The sequence below is a fragment of the Lissotriton helveticus genome, chromosome 3_1 (assembly GCF_964261635.1).
Source record: "Lissotriton helveticus chromosome 3_1, aLisHel1.1, whole genome shotgun sequence".
NCBI lineage: Eukaryota > Metazoa > Chordata > Amphibia > Caudata > Salamandridae > Lissotriton > Lissotriton helveticus.
The window spans coordinates 1,338,963,423-1,338,984,063 of NC_136061.1; the positions used below are offsets into that span (position 1 = coordinate 1,338,963,423).

At 47.0% G+C, this 20,641-nt stretch overlaps 1 protein-coding gene across 3 annotated transcripts in view; it reads left to right on the forward strand.

Moving 5' to 3' along the window:
* Positions 1-374: 374 nt before the first annotated feature.
* LOC144823461 (receptor-interacting serine/threonine-protein kinase 3-like) overlaps positions 375-20,641 on the forward strand; it is a 1,695,550-nt gene continuing 1,675,283 nt past the window's right edge. For 2 of the 3 annotated variants that reach the window (XM_078681991.1, XM_078681993.1), the window contains exon 1: positions 383-554. In XM_078681991.1, the coding sequence (XP_078538117.1) occupies positions 388-554 (167 nt within the window). In that variant the 5' untranslated portion in view covers positions 383-387. Of the gene's footprint in view, positions 555-20,641 lie in introns of all 3 variants that reach the window. The other variant, XM_078681992.1, reaches the window with a different exon arrangement.

Sequence of the window (20,641 nt, forward strand, 5' to 3'; positions counted from 1 at the left end):
ATTATTTGATGTCTCTCCCTGTTTGCCTCCGTCTTTCTTCGGAAGAGTGAAATGTTTAACTGCAAAAGGCACGTCAGCGTATTTGTTTTTGTTTGTAAGACCAATATTACAGATTTAAGTAGCTGGGTCGCTGAAGACAGAATGTGAAACCGCTCAACACATAACTAGCAACTGTTTGTAAAACTGTATTCTTTGTAATGAAACCTGTTTTAATGTAAAGCGCTCCAAATCCTTCGGGTAGCGCCCAAGCTGTGTAGTTATAAATAAATAATGCACATTGCAGAACTTTACCGCGTATGAATGGCACAATCCAAAAAGAGATGGGCGTGTTTGGGAGGCATGTCGTAGTAGGAAGGGAGGGTCAAAACGATAGAGTCTCAAGCAGATATGGCGGAAATGTTTCCTGAGCAGTCCGGAGCGATGCGGTTGCCAGTTATCTCCCTGGCGGACTTGGAGGAGCCTCGAGTGTGGATCGCCAGAGGAGGCTTCGGTGACATTTATCGGAGCCAAAAATGGGGGTTGCACGTGGCGTTGAAGGTTATGCGAGGAAGCAGGTATGAGAGGAAGTACCATCCCTAGTGGTAAATAACAGAGTAGGCTTGGTCACGGTTATGTGACTGGACATGTGACTCAAAAAAAGCACGGTGCTAACTCAACACGCCAACACCCAAAGCGGTCGTGCCGGAAGAGTAACTTCCTGTTTCTGACGTAAACACAAGTGATTCACTGAAAACAGGGGAGTGATAAGGGCTTGTGGGTAACCCGATTTTATATCTGTGTACGACAAAAGACTTACATCACTTATTAAAACATAGCTTAATTTGTAAAATATGAAGTGCAGGTGCTCAAATGTTTGTCGGAGGCCACACCCAATTTTTCTAGCCACACCCACTCCCTACACTGGCTCCACCCACTTACTCTATTAGTTCCACACACATCTTCAACTGGCACTGCTAAAAGTCAGATGGCATCTATGTAAAAACTGAGCCCTGTTAGCTGATTTTCTTTTTTAGGACTAGAGCCCTTGGGAGTACCTCACCAGCCCCATAGGCAAGCTTGAGTCTATAAAGCCTTCTCTGACAACCTTGCAATTGCTTTTAGGGGGGGTCAGGCATTTGTATGCCCCACTCCTGCCCCCCGTGGCTACAGCGACCCTGTACACACATAGTGGTCGCAATAAAGACACCGGTCAGCCTGGACATAAAGCAGATGGCAAAACGAAAAGGTTGCCAGTGGGGTGTGGCTCCCAGCCATAGGCCTGCTGCCTTGCAAGGTCGCTTACGTCAGAAAGCTGCCTGCAGTGCTGGAAAACTCAAGACCTATAAGTAGGTACCAGCCACTGCCACCCACCCGAGTGTGTGTTCTGTCTGTGTGTTAATAATAACATACATTATTTCTTTCCAATAGTGGGAAACAAACTATTTACATCGGATTCCCTTTCTTTTAGGCCTCATTACGAACGTACTAGAAACGAAAAAAAAATTTCCGACAAGCACAACTTTTTTTTTTTGCAAGGACTCGGGTCAGTCATTTTTTGTTGATTCACCTCACTCATGTACTTTAGCCATTAACCCTTCGAAATAATCTGCTTGCTTCTTAAAGGCACCACGCAGATAACATCCCTTTCTGCATTATCATTACACCCATGTCTTCCACTGCATGAAGTAGTATGACTGTTCTCCTCAGTTTTTCGCTGCCTCCCGTTAGCGCACTTTTAGTCCAGTGACGACTTCTCGTTGCTCAATGAAGTGTTATTTCGAATATTTATGTTTCACTTGTCTTTATTGCTTGATTTAGCTCACAAAAGAGTGTCACTTAAAGCACGATCGCACCATGGTGGCTCTGCGCAATGCACTAAGCGGAGCCGTGTAGGCACAGATAAGAGTGACTTCCAATAACCCATTACAGTGGGCGTTAATTGTGCGCACATGAGAGTGTCACTCCTAGTAGTTGAAATGTCACTCTAACTTCAGTTATGAAAATGTCACACAGCATTCTGAAACCTTGGCAGCTATGTCTGTCCTCCGGTTCAGTAAGGGAAAGTTCCCCACCCAGAGGGGTGCGGGGTGTAGCCACTGTTCTGTAAGGGAGAGGGTGTAGCCACTGTTCTGTAAGGGAGAGCACAGCGGATGTATCGGCACTTTTCTCCAGTTACACCCAGATTGTTATTTTGGAAAAAAGAACCCATCTACTGGGCAGGGTAGAGCATGGCACGTGCTCCGGAGAGTGATGCCGGTGTTTTAATACTATAGGAGGAAAGCTTGAAATTGGACGCTTGGTCAGTCATTGGGCATTTGTGCTGTGCAGCATCCAGGAGTCCAGCACTCGGCACCACCGCCCATCTATAGATCCAATCCCTCTATGAGAGCCAATGCACCCGAGGCCTGCTGATTACTATCTTAAAAGATAGAAAACTGTCCAATGAAAATGAGCCCCCCATGCATGACATCTGGCTCCTCTTTTTATTTTACGCTAGCTTTGCATTGGCCGTTTAACTTTACTTAAACCTTATCCGAAACTGGCAGGCCACTACTGCGGCGCCTGCAGGGCAGGCCCGGCCGGGCCATATGCAGATAAATAAAAGTGTACCGCTACGGCCGGCGGGGGTGACTCCTTCCGCGCCTAGTACTGGGCCAGGCACTGGTCTCTGCTTGGTCTGGCATTCAGTGAATCTGCCAAACCCAACCCGGGTTAGTTAGTTTACAATTACTGCTTAATTTATAATCTTACCGTTATTACTTCTGGTGGGACGGCCCTTTCAGTAATATGATTAGGTGGCCTGGTGCTGCTTACTATCAGACCGGCGGCAGCCCTGTACTACAGGCTGGCTGCTGATCGATACCTGCACAGGATGCCCAGCTCAGCTCTGCCCTTAACGTCGTCGTTGGCCAGGCTGACTAAAACGGCGATGTGGCAATCAAATGTGAAAAAAAATCTGCGTGCACAGCCCCTACCCAATCAGAGCCTCCAGCACGCGTGCCCAAATAAATCAGTGTGTGTGTGTTCTGCAGCCCGCCCACCGGCAAGTGACAACAGTTAACACTATACTGACTTAACTAAGAAGGGCTGCAGCCCGCGCCCCTCCATCTTCTACATATTGACTGTGCACAACCGGCGAGCATATACGTACCATCTCAAAAAGGACCACAAAAATCAACACAGAAACCCACACAACTTAATCAGTTTACTGCAAAGTCCCAGCAACCAAAGATACCATACGAACAACCATATAGGTCTAGACAGATCCCGGCACGCATCACCCTTCCACCCGAATGCGGAGCCTACGTCCTTGTATTGGTAAATGTACCTACACTTAAACAGGAACAGAGTGAAACAACATCATCCCTGAAAAACAAGGTACTCCATTGGCTAAGTTTGAACTGCAATTTCCCACTAGAATGTGCTGGGGAAATTTCCCATACGCAAAGAGTAGGCTGGATAGGCCCTCTACGTAAAAAATTCGAGGGGGACTGTGTAGTTATTACCTTCAGAAACCCCCAGTGGGCCGAAAAGACACTACCTAAGGCACCCCCACCCTCCACATGGGAATTCAACACAACCCTCCTCCCATTGGGCTATTTCTATAGGCACCTACTAAATACAAACAATAATATTCCGCCTACCTCTATTAATCCTTTCTCAGAAAGATCTTACCCTTCCACTTCCTACCCTCCCATTTCCTACCAGAATCCTAAGTTCCTATATCCAACAGGCTCAGTACAGTGGCATCAAAGCCAAACGCCCATACCGCCACCTATCCATCCTTATCTCTCTGAAACCCCGCAGCAAGAGAACGGAGATAATCGATGGAGACAAGCAGCCCCTCTACTAGCTACTCCTTTTAATATCCCAACATTTAATAGATTTAATGCCTTCTCCGGCTTAGATTTCAACGATTGACTTCCCAATTCCTATTCCATCGGGGAATTCTCACAATCAGACAAGTCGGAGCTGACCCCATCATCTAATTCACGCCCTACCCTTAAAACACCTCCAACGCACTTGCCTCTAACTTCCAGTAATCTCAATTGTTCAAAAATTAATCATGAAGTTATGCCAATTGTAACATCGCCCCCAATTAACCGGGAAGCCGCTGAACGATTGGCTAACATAGACAACTCTGTTGATCCCATTTTAGATACTCTGCAGATTCATTTTACTTTTTGGAACATCGCAGGCCTTCCCGCAAAGAAGAACGACCACGATTTCCTGAGTCAGATCAATTTGAGCGGTTGTATCTGCCTACAGGAGACGTGGGCTATAAGGCCAATACACATACTGGGCTTTAAAACCTTCTGGTCACCTGCGAAGAAATCAACCTCTGGCAGAAACAGCGGAGGCTTAGCTACTTATATTAAAAACACCCTTCCCGTGGATGAGATAATCCCCTTAAGATTAGACACGAATTTTCAGATTATAGTGGTAAAGGTCACTAAACAAAGACTATATATCATTATAAACTTTTACAATAACCTCTCTCACTCTGATATAAGTACTTTACTCCCAGAGATCTCCTTAACACTACAAGAGCAACGAACTAAACATATTAAAAAGACATGCACAATAATCTGGGGAGGAGATTTTAATCTTCATCTATGTAGCAATAGCGATAACAATAAGTGTGGTATTAGTGATGAGGCTGATACAAACCTTACGCACTTTTCGCATTCTAATGTGGGGGAAGTAATGAACGAAATCATGGCTGAACTAGAACTAAGTTTCGCTAATGAAATAAAGACTCTACCTGTTCAATTCCAGCCCACGTTCAACGGAAGAGGTCTAGTAAGCCTAATTGATTTTATATTGATTTCACCACCTATAGGATTCACCATAGAAGACTTCAAGGTCCCTAGCAATCCTCTAAGCGACCATTTCCCCATCACTATGGTTCTTGCTGAAACAATAACGAACAAACCATATGACATTCTGATCGCTCTAAATCAAAGCGATTTAGAATTAGGTTCTTTGAATGGTTTTACACTGAAGTGGGGTAATATTGACAAAGAAGCAATAACAAAAAAAATAGTCGTAAATAACCAAACGGATATTATAAATTGCTTGGATTTTAACATACAACCAAGCGAAATCATAGCAAGCTTCCTGACAATTACAACAAGTATACAAAAAGAACTAACCAGGAGGCACAAACAAAGGCCCCACCCAAAGAAAGGTTGGTTCAACTCAGCATGCACCAAAGCATCTACACGCTTAAGGGAAGCTCTGAATAGTGATCATAGGGACAGAGATGAAATCATCAGACTCAGAAAGGAGTATACAGTCGCCTTAAACAACAGGAGAAAAGAAGTAAAAGCTGAACTATGGTCAAAATTGATCCAAAGCTCGGAACAAAATAATAGCGCCTTGTTCTGGCAGGTAGTTCGTTCCCCATTTCTAACAGAGAAAAACAATTCTCCATCAATTGATGTAGCTATAAGTCAACACGAATGGGTGAGCCATTTTACTAAAGTCTTTGCGAAAGATCCGACTGAAGATACAGACCAGCTTGAATTTCTGTCACATATTGCCTATCCTTTAAATCTTCACTTTTCCCATGAAGAGGTCCAAAAAGCTTTAAAATCCTCAAAATCAGCTAAAGCCCCAGGCCCGGATGGTGTTCCTGTTGACGTTTTTAAACACCTCCCAGATCTTTGGACCCCTTTACTAACTAACGTCTTGAACGCCACCACTGAAGTAGGTATTTTGGAGTCTTGGAAAACTTCAACGTTGGTACCTATTTTTAAGAAAGGAGATCGAAACAGTCCAACATGCTATAGGCCGATCTCTCTCCTGGATTCATTAGGCAAGATGGCAGGACGAATACTCCTTGACCGCCTCCAGGAGTGGGCTACTGACCACAAAATCATTTCAGACTTACAATACGGTTTCCGGGAGGGACTAGGAACAGTTGATCAGGCCCTAAACCTGTCCCTACTGGCGGGCAAATATTTGGAAGCTAAAGGGTCCTCATTCCACATGGCATACGTCGATCTCTCCGCAGCATTTGACTGTGTGACACGCTCAACGCTGTGGAGTACAATCTTGAAAATGGGAGCTCCTACGCCAATTGTGGACTTTCTCCGTGAATTGTACACAGGCACCACAGGTAGGGTAAGATTCGGGACAAAGGGTGAGCTCACTAATCCCTTTAGGGTGGAAAAGGGGGTCAGGCAGGGGTGCGTACTGGCCCCCTTTCTATTCACCCTCTATACGAATGGCTTGGAGGCAGCCATGCTACAAGGCAGCAAGGACCTCCCGTTAACAGCTCGTCGGCAAATACCAGCACTCCTATATGCCGACGATGCTGTCATTTTAGCAAGAACACCCAACGAACTACAGATGGCCTTGAATAGATACTGTGACTTTATGGCAAGTCTAAATCTGAAACTAAACGCAAAAAAAACTTACATAATGCACGCAGGGGAGAAAAGAAATGCAAAAAATAGGAAGCTACTGGCACAGGGTGAATATCTGGATAGGACCAAAACGTACCCCTACCTAGGGATCGTCATTGACGAAAAATTCAAATGGACTCCAGCTATTAACGCAAGAAAATTGGTATTCCTTCGAGAGACATCCTCGCTAAAAACCTTCTCGCAGAGATTGGGGCAGCGACCAATTAAAGAACTAGTCCAAATATATAACTCAAAATGTGTAAGCACAGCAACATATGGGGCGGGGATTTGGGGCTTTACAAACGTGGATTCAATTCAAAGAATAGAGAACTCTTTCCTCAGATATTTGTTAGCGGTGCCTAAAACTTGTTCCACCTATGCCTGCCACACCGAGCTGGGCATTGATTACATTACAGATATTATAAAACTGCAACCAATAATGCTGTGGCGCAGAATATGGGTTACCGAGCAATGCCATCTGACCAGGACGATTATTCAAGACATCTTAACGTTAGACTACTCTAAGAAAATCAAATGGCTGTCATATGTCAAAGCGCTACTTACAGATCTCGGATACAGGAAGTACTTCGATTATCCATCGCTGATAAAGGAAATCCCAAAAAAAAACCTAAAGAGGGAGTGTCTAACTCACCTACGTCAGCTACGCTTATTAACTGAGGTCCATAAACCATCTGTTCAACACTCCATATTAGTCCAGACTGTGTTTACTGTTGAACCTTACCTGAATTTTAAAATAACACATTTTGAAAGAATGCTGCTTACCCGATTTAGACTTGACCTGTTCCATTTGCTAGTTGCATTCCCAGAGCAAAATGTTAGGACATCTACACTTCCTATGTGCCCCTGTGACTCGGTGTCCTCACAATCAACGATACACACAACGTTATTCTGCAAATTCTTTACTGAGCCCCGTAAACGTTGGATATTGCCTATTTTGAATTTCTGGGGTCTTCGACAATGTCGCCCAGCGTACCTAGCATTACAGTACCTTGAAAATGAAAACTATGCAAAGGCGATCATATTTTATCTGAAATTCTGCATACGCCATCGCACAAATTTATAAGTATGAACAACACTGCTATTTCACATCAATGAAGGAACTGAGATAATAGGAAAATTGTACGCTATCGTAAAAGTCGAAAAAAAATCTTGCACAAATGGAACTGACAAGCACTTGCTACTTTTAATAAGTTTTCTCTTAAACAAAATGCATATTTAACTGTTTTTTTTAACTTTTTTTTTTTTAAATTGTAATTGTCTTTTTCTCTCTTTGAACTTTTATGGTGTTTTTACAAAACTACCGAATAAAGTTGTTATTGAATTGAATTGAATTGAATTGACTGACACTCGATATACGTGAAAAACAAGCTGTGAGCCTGCGGCGCCTGCACCTAGTACATATAGTAAAGGTACATTTTAAAAAACATAAATGTGTGACATGTGCAGCAGATATGTAGACCCGTCCCGGATTAAGTGCCGGTGCTAAGCCCCGGAATGCACCGGCACAAATTAAGGACTGCTTTTGCCTTGTTTGAGCAGATGGAGCCTTCTAGAAGGGTGGTGTAGGAAAGAGGGGCGTAGGCTTGGAAGGGGCGGAGCTGAGGTACACAAGTTCTGTCTGTTCGAACTTCAGTGGGTTTAAGCCTCGCTTGCGCACATGCAGGGCTATATTTTTTAATACAACATTTGCAGAAATTACTGCAGTGTTCACAGAGAAACACCCACCTTTTAACCTTTTGCAACACATTGGGGCATAATATCAAGTCCTGGCGATAAACATCGCCAGCGCCAGTTAGCTGGAGTTTTTATTATCGCCTTCTTTCCCTGATAATCATCTCCTTGTTATCGACGTATTATCAAGACATGGGTAACAGGCGATAGTGTCAGGGAACGGAGTAGAAAACTCCCGCTAACTTCTTTACGATGGCGATTGGTGTTTAGGCGATACCTAGTGATCGCCGCGTTAGCGGCTGGAAAAGTGCCGCTAACTCGCCGATTATTCGTGGATAATATGCACCAAATTAGATTCTGTGTAGGGAGACAGATGAAAGTTAAATTCACTCACTTTGCTTTACCTTCCCTCACAGTGCTCGGCAGAGCACTCCATCAAGCCTGCTCGGGTGGGTTAGGGTAACTTATATTATAGGCTCATTCAGTCCTTGGACTTTCTGCTGACAGTACAAACTAGGATTACATCGTCGGGTCAAGGAGATGGTGTTTTTGTGTGGAATTTTGCTTTGGGCAGAAAACACAGCCCCATTTCAAATTCAGTGGTCTCTACAAATGTCGGTAAGAATCCAGCTGGTGAGTGAACAAGTGATGACAAACTCGTTGATTCGTTTGCCAAATGATAATTCATCCAGTGGCATAAAAGGGGACTAGTGGGTCGATGAGCTCTCTAGAACAAGCCTGCTTCCAAAAGATTTAATAGCGTACACGAAGAATGTCCCTCACACCCATGTCTGTCATTTGCAGAGAATGGCATCACTTTTGTTGCTCGAAGAGTGCAAGGCAAATCTCTAGGGACCCCATTCTTATAGGAGAAAGGGTTTGCATCATAATAGTTGCTCCCTAAAGTCACGGATCTGCCCGACATGCTTGGGATATTCATTTAGGCTGGAAGGATAGTTTATGTAATGCACTCACGCAGGAATTCACTGTGCCAGGCCCCGCTTCGGTGTAGAATATTGGTCTCTAAAGTCAAATTTGTGTTCTTTGGCACTTTGCCAATCCTCCTTACAAGCTGATTTTGACTTTGCTGTTAGAAACACAAATGACCTAACTTGTTTCGTGCACACGTGCCGCTTTGCATATATCTCTGTTAGACCTTGGAGAGAGTCTCCCTTCCATTTTTCACTGATTGCCTCCTGTGTTTTTGATCTGTTTTGCTGGTTAGATGCTTTGGGCACTGTGCCACTGCTATTCAGTGCCACAGAGCAAGTGCTCCCTATGTTAAATTGATGTTTTGATTAGTGACTCCATGATTGGGTTATTTGATTTACTTGTCAGACCCTAGTACAGTACACCATTGGTGCCCAGGGCTTGTAAATCAAATGCTGATGGTGGGCTTGCAGCACTGGTTGTGTCACCCACAGAAGCAGCTTGTAAAGTGTTTCTCAGGTCTGCCTCTGAAAAGCCTGTTTGCAGTCCAGTACTGCCATGTCGACTCAGTAATTGCACCAACTTGCCAGTCCCTAAACCTTCCCTTTCCTTCATATCAGACACCCCTAAGGTAGGCCCAAGTGCAGGGTGCATTTAAAGTATAAGGTAGGACATGCCCTGGTGCGTGTGGCGTGTTCTAATAGTGAATTACAGTCATTTTTGTTTTTTAATATTGCAAGGCTACCTATTCCCTATAGGCCTGAATGGGCAGTTTGATTATAACCTCCTATAATCCTAACTGACTCAGGGAACTAGGTAGAAATTCGAGTTTAGTATGCCTGAACTCAGAATGATAACATACATCTTTTAGGGAAGTTGGTTTTAACGTTCTGTGTTTGAAAATACCACTTTTAGAAAGTAGGTATTTTCTTGCCTAACTATCCAGCCTGCCTCTGATAGCTTGTGTTTTGTGTGTCTGGTTTTGTGAGTGACAGGGGCTGGGGGATTCCAGGAGACAGGGTGAGTCAGCACAAGGCTGAATAGACCTATCTGCATGCAGACGGGTGGGAGGAGTTGCACCTGGGACCTGAATAGGGCTGTGCCTGCCTTCTACAATGCTGACTCCACCTCCTGTAGTGCGTCTGATGTCCCTGGCCCACACTGTCAAATGAAAGGAGGAGTCTTGTCAACAAAGTGCTCCAGGACTGCACAGAACTGGTTTGGACTGGGCACAGGACCCGCATGCCGTCAGAGGACAAAGGATTTGCTAGTATAAATATAGGGACCAAGAGCCCAAGACTTTAGATCACTTCTGGAACAACAAGACAAACCTCTGCCAAGGAGAAGAATCAAGGAAGCTGTAGCAGTTGTACTGCCCCCCCCCCCTGCCAGTGTGCTGTGTTGGCCTACAGTGGTGTCTTCAGAGCCAAGGAGAGGAGAAGGAACTTCTAAAGGACTTTCATCATCTTGCAGAATATTACTCCAAGTGCTTGATTTGAGCTTGTCTCCTGACCGAAATCTTAGGGATACCTGACTTCCCTCCTTCTGTTTGCCTGCATCTGGAACTTGCTGTTCTAGCTGCTACAGAAGGAATTCTGCAACACTGACGCTGGTGAGCGACACTGTCCTCTGCACTGAAGCCGTGAGTGCTGCTCCGACTTGCAACATAGACCCGACGTCGGCCGCCGTGCCACATCGACGGCAGCGAACGACATCGTAAGTCTGCCATAGCCGTGAGAGCTAATCCGACTTGTGACACCGGCCCGATGCCTGCCGCTGTGCCACATTGACTCCGAAGTCGACATCATCACGGAGCCGATCGTCGACGTGGGTGGTCAAGAATCCTTCGACATCGTGACATTATGTGGAACCGTGGTTTCGGTGCCATCGTAACACCACCTCCTCTCCGGTCAAGAACAGATGCCTCTCCTCCCTGCGCAAGCATCCAGGTTCCGACCCATCATCTCCCCCCAAGCAAGGAAACAACGGTGCAACACGTCAACGACGCCACACCTCCCCGATCCCGTGAGCGGTCTTTGTTTTCACGTTTCCCAGATATTGGTCTCTGTGGGTCTGTTTTGACTCCAGGCCCGACGCCTTGCACCTCGCGGTCGGCGCCGTACTTTGAGATTTCTTTTGACCTTTAATGTCGTGATAACTCCCATTGGGGTTATCTGTTGCTAAAATCTGCTTTTAAGTGAGTAACCTATTTTTGAACTATTTCTACCATCTTGAAGAATTAATGAGTACAGTACTGTGGATTTTTGTCGTTTATGTTCTTGTGATAAATATATATAAAGAATACTTATTTTTATAAAACTTATGTGGTGTCCATCTGTAGTGTTTTCACTGTATTACTGTATGTGTTCACAAATGCTTAACACACTGCCTCTGAGATAAGACTGACTGCTCGTGCAAAACTACCAAGGGGGTAAGCAGGGGCTATCCAGTAGGGTAATCCCCTTTTCCTGACATAGAAGCAAGGGTCCCTATTTGGTCAAAGGTTTATACCATTGCCAACTAGAGACCCCAGTTCTAACAATCTTCCTAAGGCACGACAGTTGAATGGTGTAGAGTTATCCTATATCCTTCCATTGTGTCATGCTAATGAGCAACGCCACAGAGTCATCAGCTGCGACTGGTATATATTTAAACCGGTATGACATAAATACATGGGTGCAATTGCGCTGAGAGAAGCAAGCAAGCAATCAACTACCAAACTAAGATCGACCTGATTGAGCCTTCCACTCTTCAGAAAAATGTTAAATAGAGGGAAAATTTGAAAGCAATTAAGAAATGAATTGGTGAAAACGTCATTGGTTTTAAATACATTTGAAGTAATCGGAGTAGATTTTTGACATGGCCTTAGACGTAGACCTATTCCCTGGTTTCATAGATTTTTCTGGTTGAAAAGCAGGCACTTCCTGCATATTTCACTCAATATTACAGGTGTATGCCTCATAAGACATTAGTCATGATATTTGGAAAAAAATACTAAAATACTACCTGCCATACAATTTAAACATATTGAAAGGCACCAAGGAGTTATGTGACATAATAGCTGAACAAGGCTGAAGATCAAGTTCCTTTGTATGGTCAGCAAACTTTTGAGGTGACATGCAATATTTGTAGGAGAGTAGGGTCTGCTTCCTATGGGCACCTCCACATTTTGCTGTGATTCTCTGTTTTTTCGACTTTAGTGTGGCTGTGGGCCTGCTAATCAGACCCACAGCCCAGCTGTTCTCTCTCTAAACTGATGCTATGTACTTTAGGTACATACCTGATTGGGTATTGGGTCAACTTTGTGAGCCCCTGTATAGTGTACTATAGGTACCCAAGGCATAGGTGCATCCAAGGCCTACCAGGGGCTGCAGCATGTATTATGCCACCCCTGGCTGGCCATCCAAACTGACACCACAGGCTGATCACTCAGCTTGGGTAAGGTGGTGTAACACCCCTTACTTAGATATAGTATATCTATATCTACCTTATATATAGACACATAGTAACCTATAAGTCACTCCTATGGCAGGCCTTAACAATCCTGGAGGCAGAGTGCTTGGTTTTATGTGAGAGGGTGCCCTAGCATGAGCTGAGCCCCTCTGCAGCTTTCAGAACCTTCTCCTTATAGTTGTTCTATGATCTAGCCATACCATATACTCTTAAGTGCATTATAATCCTCGCTGTTAATGCTAACTTTGGTTTGGCTTTATCAAAACATGTCGTGTAAGGTGTCAAACACTTTGGAATGCTACCCCCCTGACAATTCTGGCAGCGAGGGTAGCATTCCACCCTTCTAGAGGGAAATTACATGTATGTTACTGCTTTACCCGGTTAAAGTTAAACAGAGCCTCAGCATCACAAAATGGATGCTGCTGCCACAGACACAAGTCTGACCTCCTGCTGCTGGGGGCAAGGGAGGCCTGGACAATAGGTTTCCTGTCGAGGGAGGTGCTAGCACCTCCCCAGACAGCCTGTACTGTATTGGGGCAGGGTGGGTTGAATGGAAAGATGCTTTTCCAGACACTGCCTGGGGCACACAAGGTTCTCCATGCATAGCCCGGTTCAAACCTGTTGTTGGGGCACTCCAGCCCCGCTCTGGCGCGAAGCTGGACAAAGGGAAAGGGGTGTAACCACCCCCTTCCCAGGTCCACCCATAGGAGGGACCTAGCAGGTAATCCAGCCCATTTTCTTAGTATAAAGATAGGTGTTGTGTCCCCAGGACTTTAGATTATCCTGGATCGAAACTCTGAAATGAAACTCTTGGACCTTCGACATTCTATTTCGACTAGAAGACTGAAGACACCTCCCTTGTGGTCAAGGAGTGACCACCCTGTGCAAACAGGCACCACCAGTAACTTACCAGTGTGCTTTGTCCACGCTCCCGATAGATCCCGAAGACTCAGCGACTCAGGAACTGGACTCTCGGACTTCTCTGACTCCGACCCTCATCCGCAGCAAAGCTGAGACCCATGGCGGACACGAGAGACGTGGGACCAGACACCCTGGACATCCTGCATTTTGCTAACCGTGCAACTACTGAGGCACCCTCGCAGTTGTGCATTGGGATACGAGAAGCCCCAGACAGAGCGCCATTTTCACCGAAGCTCAGCACTCCACGAGGGGCGCGTGGGGCCCGCTCTTGCATTTCAGCTCAACGCGTCTTCCCGGTTGCTAGCGCGCTGGCTAGTGAGCCCCCTGAAGAAAAACCTTTGAAACCAAATTGCTTTCCTGGTTGCTCTAGGTTTGCTCCAGCTTCCCTGCAAAGGAGAAGTTCCCCAGACCTTGCTGGTCTGACTCGAAGCCAATCTTCACTTCCTGCGTGGATTGCGTTTGCCAAGGCTTGTTGGGTCCAGTCCGGATACCGACACCGCAGTCAGCTAGATCCTTCGTGGGACAGCTCGAATCCAGCTCCTGGTCATCGTCAACAACACCTGGTCTCGTGGCTGCAGAGACAAGCTTCACCTCTTCACCTGAGATCATCGCAACATCGCCTGGTTCCTTCCTGGTCACTGGCTAGTGACCCAGACTTTGTCCCCTCTGCTTTCAGATTCTTCAGTTCTTCGATCCAACCTTGGATCCACCCGGACACTCTTCCTCTGTCCGCCTGCAGCACTTCTTTTGCAGATCTCCATTGAAAGCATCGACGAAACCCGACATCAAAAGGCACCTATGCACCCGGCTTCCCTGGGTGAGGTAACACGAGTACTCCGGTGCTCCCGTGGGTCTTGACTCTCGAAGTGCCTAGTCTAAAGGGGTTTTGTCGTAGTCCATCCGGAATTACCCTTAAACAGTAACTTTGTAACTTCTTTGTTCTCCATTACAAGTCTATGGTAACTCGCGACTGTGTTTAGACACAACACGCGTCTCCCGTGGGTCTCCTACTTCCTAACCTTTGGTTGTTTAGTGTTGCCCCAGTGATTCCCTAGGCCTATTCCCTATTCCTGAAGTGGTTCTTATACCACCTACTTAGTATATGGTTTGTGAGGCCCCTAGGGCATAACTGTATTTGTGCAACTTATCATATGCTAATTGAGTAACTTGTGATGTACTTCGATCTCTGACCTCATAAAGAGTGCAGAGGGGTTGTGTTAGAAATAAATACATATATATTTGATAAATACCTTGTGTGGTGTCCTTCCATTTGGTATTCAAGGGATTATAATTGGTAAAACAGCTTGCTTTACATGCTCTCTGAAGTCTTAGCCTATGACTGCTGGTCCATGCTACCACTAGGATAGCTTGTCTATAAGGTTGACTATACAACCACCATCAATAAGGGTCGTTTAGACTGGTGCAAGGTGCCCACTAGAATAGTGGACATCATATGCCAGGCTAACTTCTCACAATATTCCTTTTAAGTTGGACATAGGGGGGGGGGGGAAGATTATCAAGGAGTGGCAATATTTATTGCTAACGCAAGTTAGCTGCTTTTTTTTATGGCTATCGATCCCTGTAAGTTATTGCCATGTTAGCAATGTATTACCAACGCAGCGTTAACAGGTGATAGCTTCAGGAATCAGCGGCCAAAACAGCCGCTAACTTCAGCATGATGGTGATAGGAAAACTGGCGATAGTGGATGATAAGCCCTTAGCGATAAAAAAGCACACTAAGTAGCAAGTGTGGACTTAAAAAAAATAGCCCATCAGTCCACCTCACATAGAAAAGATGTACAAAAAAAAGTTTATATGCAGATTTGAGCAGCCATGGCCAAGTGCAGCACACAACAGCCCACTCAAGCCACCCAACCTCCCAGTTGACCAGGATGAGAGCCTGGATGCCTCGCTGGACCTGCGTCTGGAGCCTGGATGCCTCGCTGGACCTGCTTTTGGAGCCTGGATCCCATGCTGGAGCTGCGTCTGTGGCCTGGAGTTGGATATCAAGTAGCTGTGGAGTTGAGCTGTGGTGGGAGACATTGATGTGCGTCGATCACCAGTACCTGGTGTTCAAGTCTGGCAGGTCGCATCGAGACACGTTCCTGACCTGTGGGAGAAGTCCACCTTGCGCACCATGGAGCAGTGAATTTAGACTCCTGCCCACCAACGTAGTGAGGTCCGCATTGCATACTACAATCTACCTATACACCTGGGTGCACAGAGGGGATTACCAACAGTGGGTGCCATCTCCCTGCATCACAGGCCAGATGATGTTGGGCTGGCCGCACGCTGTGGAGTGTGAGGCCCCTGTCCTACGCCGAACTTGTGTGGTCCGATCGCTGTAACTACACGCCTAAGGGAGCCCTGCTGCATCAACTGCATCAGGAGGTCCACCAGTGGACTAGGCTGTGACTGCTGTACCCAGCCCAGTGATATCACACCTGGCTGAGGCTCCTGCTGGCTGAGTCACTGATTTGGAGAGAGTGCAGTCGATTGCGCCAGGGTGTCAATGTCCCGGTAAGGAGAAGGTGGGATGCATGGCGGGAGTGAGCCGCTCATGCCTATCACACGTAGATGACGCACCCCCAGTGGCGGCTCTACCACTATAGTGGAAGCGCGTTGGCCCACCGCCTCAAACAGTGCAGAAGAGGAACAATCATCACATCACGATAACTCAATCAATTAATCAGGGGAATTGTAAGTGTGCTACTCACCCCTGAGGGTCTCAAGGCACTGAGGGGGGGGGGGGGGGGTGGGGGGTGCAGATTTGTTAGCTAAAGAGCCAGTTCTTGAGGGACTTCTTGAAGGTATTCAGGGAGTGGGCATGTCTGATGTCTGCAGGTAGCTCATTCTAGTTCTTGGTTGCAATGTGGGAGAAGGATCTTCCACCTGCTCTGGCTCTGTGGAGGCATGGGATTTCGGCCAGGGCAAGTTTGGAAGATCAGATGTTTCTTTTGGGGACGTGGAAGTTGATTCTGCCCTTGTATGCTGGCGTCATGTAGTCTGGTGACTAGTGTTTGTTGGGAGATGGTGTCGAATGCCGATGACAGGTCAAGTAGGATGATAGCTGCGGAGAGGCCTTGGTCCAGGAGTTTGCGATTGTCGTCTGTGACGGCGAGTAGGGCGGCCTCGTTGATGTGGTTGCTTTGCAATCCGGATTGGGACGGGTCGAGGATTACATTGTCGGTTACCTATTGACTGTTTACTCTGCAACTTTGGCTGCAAAGGAGAGGAGAGAGATGGTCTGGAAGTTCTTGAGGTCGGTGGAGTCAGCTGTGGGCTTTTTAAGCAGGGGCCTGACTTCTTCATGCTTCCAGTCATCTGGGTAGGTTCCTGTTTTGAAGGTGGTGCTGATGGTACGTTGTGGTTCGTGTACGATGGTGGACGAGGCTATGTGGTAGGTGTGAGGAGGGCAGGGGTCGGTGGGGTAACTAAGTGGATGCCTTTCCATGGTCGAGGAGGTGTCTTCGCTGTGACCTTTGTCTATGTGGAGATGGTGGGCTGGCTGGTGTGTCTGGGGGGCAGTGGGTGGGCTGTGGCATCTGCTGAATGTCCTGCGAAGTTGTCGTAGAGCTTTTTTTATCTTGACGAGGAAGTAGGTTCCGCGCTTATCACAGAGGTCTTGGGTCAGGTGATGTCTGTGGCTTTGCTGCGTGGGTTGTTAAATTCATGAATGACACTGAAGAATTGCTTGGAGTTGATGGAGTTTTCGAAGAGTTTGTTGTGAATGAAGTCCCTCTTGGTGGTCCTGATTTGGTTGTCGTAGTCCATCATGGCGCCCTTGTACGTGGTGTAGATTTTGGGTGTCTTGGTGTTTCTCCAGTTCTTCTCCAGGTATCTGCAGGTGCGTCTTGCTTCTTGGAGATCGGTGGTGAACTAGGTGGCTTTCCTGGGGTGCTGTTTGTCAGGGTTGCGTAGCGGGGCAAGCTTGTATGCGCAGTTGGAGATCCAAGTGTGGAGTTCTATGGCTGTGACATTGGTGTCAGGTGCCCAGGTGTAGTTGTCTCGGGTGAGAGTGTAGTTGAGTTGCTTGTTGGTTACCTTGCTCCAGTTCCGCCCAGGTGTGCGTAGGGCTGGTTTCGGTGCCTTGTGTTTGTCAACGGCGAAGTGTACGCAGTGGAGGTTGGTCCATGGCGTTTGCGTTGTGTGGATGAAGTGAACGCAGTTTCCTGCCGCAAAGATGGGATTGAGGGTGTTGCCTGCTCTGTGGGTCTGTGTGGTGACTAGTTGTTTAATTCTGATGTTAGCGCGGTTGTCACAACGGATGGTTGAGTTGGAGTCGCTGGGGTTGTCGAGGGGAAAGTTCAGGTCTCCAATAAGTATGTTGCTCATTGAGGCGATGGCATGGGATACAATGAAGTTGGTGAGTGTGGTGGCGAAGTGTGTCCGGGGGCTGGTGGGTCTGTAGACGAGGGTTCCTCGGAGTGTGGAGTTGTGGCTGGTCTGGATCTGGAAGTGCAGGTGTTTTAATGGAGGGGAAGGTTTTGCTGGAGGTGTTGAGTCCGGGGGTGCTCTTCTGGGCGATGGTGAGGCCCCTTCCCGGGAGGTTGTGGCGGTCCTTCCTCTGGATCTTGTATCCATCTAGGATGGCGGTGTTGATGTTGGGGGCAGAGGAGGCGTTGGTCCAAGTGTCTGTGAAGAAGTCCTTGTCGGGCGAGAGAGAGTTGAGTAGGTTACAGATATCAGATGGCATGTTTGTGCACGGAGCGCCCGTTAAGGAGAATGCATCTTAGGGTGTCGTCGGTGCTGGCGTCAGCTGTGTTGGAGTCCGGGGTGATGGTTAAGGTCTGGCGGCCGTGGGTCATGTTTGGTGAGGCCTGGTGGCAGCCTTTGACTTTTCTGAGGTTCAGTGTGTGGAGGGTGGCTGTGCTGTAGCAGTGGGGGGCCCGCGATCCAGGATTCCTGGACTGGTTGCAGTTGTGTCACGGACGGTACCAGACAGGCTTGGCTTAGGTGTGCCTTCTGCGCGCCAGCAGCGCACGTCCGCTGTGCAACCGCGCAGCGTCTGCCATTTAATAGGGGAGGGGGAGGAACGATCAGCTGGTAGGCGGCAATGGGTGAGGGCAAGGGTGCGGGGCCACAGGGGCAACATCAGTGAGAAGCGGGAAGTTCGGGCTCCGAGAAGCCACAAAAAAAACCCATCAAAATTGAAAAACCAGGGCTAACTAGCTGATGTAATCATGCTATGTATCCTCAGAGTAGGACTGCTCCAACCACTGAGCAGGGCATGGGTGGATTGGCATGCCCATTCAAGTGGGCAATGACTGTTTGGTCAGCCCACTCAGTCCCAAAGCAGTCATGCACACTTCCCTGTTCGCAATGCAGGCTGCATTATAGCCTACATGAGAATATGGCCACCCCTCCGGAACCTGGCTGCATGACTTGTCCCATTGCTGATTACCAATCCCACCATTGCATTGCAGCATTGTGATTGCCTCAGGGGAGGGAGTCTGGCTGCCTACTTCCTTTTCATGGAAGCAGACGCAGGAGAACAGGAGCTCCAAAGACACAGGACAAGGCTTCGAGGTAAGACTTCCCTCAATACATTTTTAACAACACACACTCACACACACATCCCCGCATCCACGCACCATCCAGTGTTATTTCCGGCATTTCCCACCTCACAGCTGTCCAGTCCCCCCGCACTTCTTGTTGTTGGCAGCTGTGCGCCCATGCGCAGCAGGAGTACCACTCGTGTGCCAAAGGCAACGTTGTTGCGCTGCATGCCATCACCTCTCATTCCATTCCAATGCATACTTGATACTAGGCACATTGCAACAGTAGAGTGGGTGTTGCATAGCAGATATTTAAAGATCACTGTTCCAACTTCAGTGAGTGGAACCCAAAACTGTCCTTTGCACCACAAACCCAACCGTGAAACATGGAATTCCTTTTTTGAGTACCCAAATTACACACAAAAATCACACTTGCGAAAAATGCACACCATTTTTCATTTTTTAGCCCAAAACTCACCCCATTTTTCATATTGTACCCCAAAATTCACCCCATTTTTCATATTGTACCCCAAAATTCACCCAATTTTTCATATTTTATCCCAAAAAACACCCAATTTTTCATATTTTACCTCCAAAAAACATAAATTTTTAAATGTTACTCTAAAACCCATACACACATGAGAAACTTTAATTTTCCCCATTACTGACCTCACAATGCGTTGTGATCAAATGTGATGTTAAGGTACCCGCGTTGTCAGAGTTGCGTTGTTAATGATGTACTTCCTTTGTTGTAATCGTCGTCTCCCGTGCCAAAGGCAACCCATTGGCTAAGCTGTTTACGTCCGTCTGCCCCTGGACTGCGCTCAGCACCAAGGAGCATTCCTCTTGGCCACTCCACCGCTACAACTCCAGCACCCTCCTCGTCGTCAACCCTGGAAGCCACCTCACCTGCCAGGACCAACCTCTGCTCCATGCCAGATATCGCCTTCATCATCACTTGACGGCTGCAGTATCACCCTCAAGGAGGAGGCATTGCCGTCACCTACAGAGGCACACTCCGATTGACAACGCACTCTAATGTGCCAAGGGTGAACATGAACCACGCCAACTCCCCAATCTGGACCAAGCCCAAGAACATACTCTGCGGCACCCTCATGTGCAGGCCCCTCATTTTCCAATGCCATTGTAGACCTCATTGCACCCCAGGGTCTCCCATCAACCCACGACATCTGACTCGGTGTACTCAAGTTCCACCTGGACAACCCCAGTCACCAGAGCACCACCCCCTCCTGGGGAGGGTCACCTGATGCCACTTGCAATTACTAACGCTATAAAAAACAAGCCCACCTGTCAGTCTGGTACCTCCAGGGGCAGCTCAGTACCGTGACAGGGTACCGACAGACAGGTAAGGTGATCAAGGCTCATTTCTTTGGTATTACAAGGACAGATTTTTGCCCTCTTGATACAGCCTCAAAACCACAGGCCTTTTTCTTGTTTTCTTTTTCTTGTTTTCTTTTTCTTGTTTTCTTTTTCTTGTTTTCTTTTTCTTGTTTTCCTATTGCTTAGATCTGTACTGATTTTTATACTTGCCTTACTCTTAAAAAATAACTCCAAGGTAGTGCAGGGACAGGGCTTTGTCCACTTTGATACAGTTTTTAAGAAAACTTGTTCTACATCTTAGCAAATAAGCACAACTAACTTAAAAAGTACTATGGGGCACACTGACATCAGTTCCTTATAGTATCCTAAAGAACCCCCAAATCTGTTCAGAGATCAGCGGCCTCAGGGGGATGC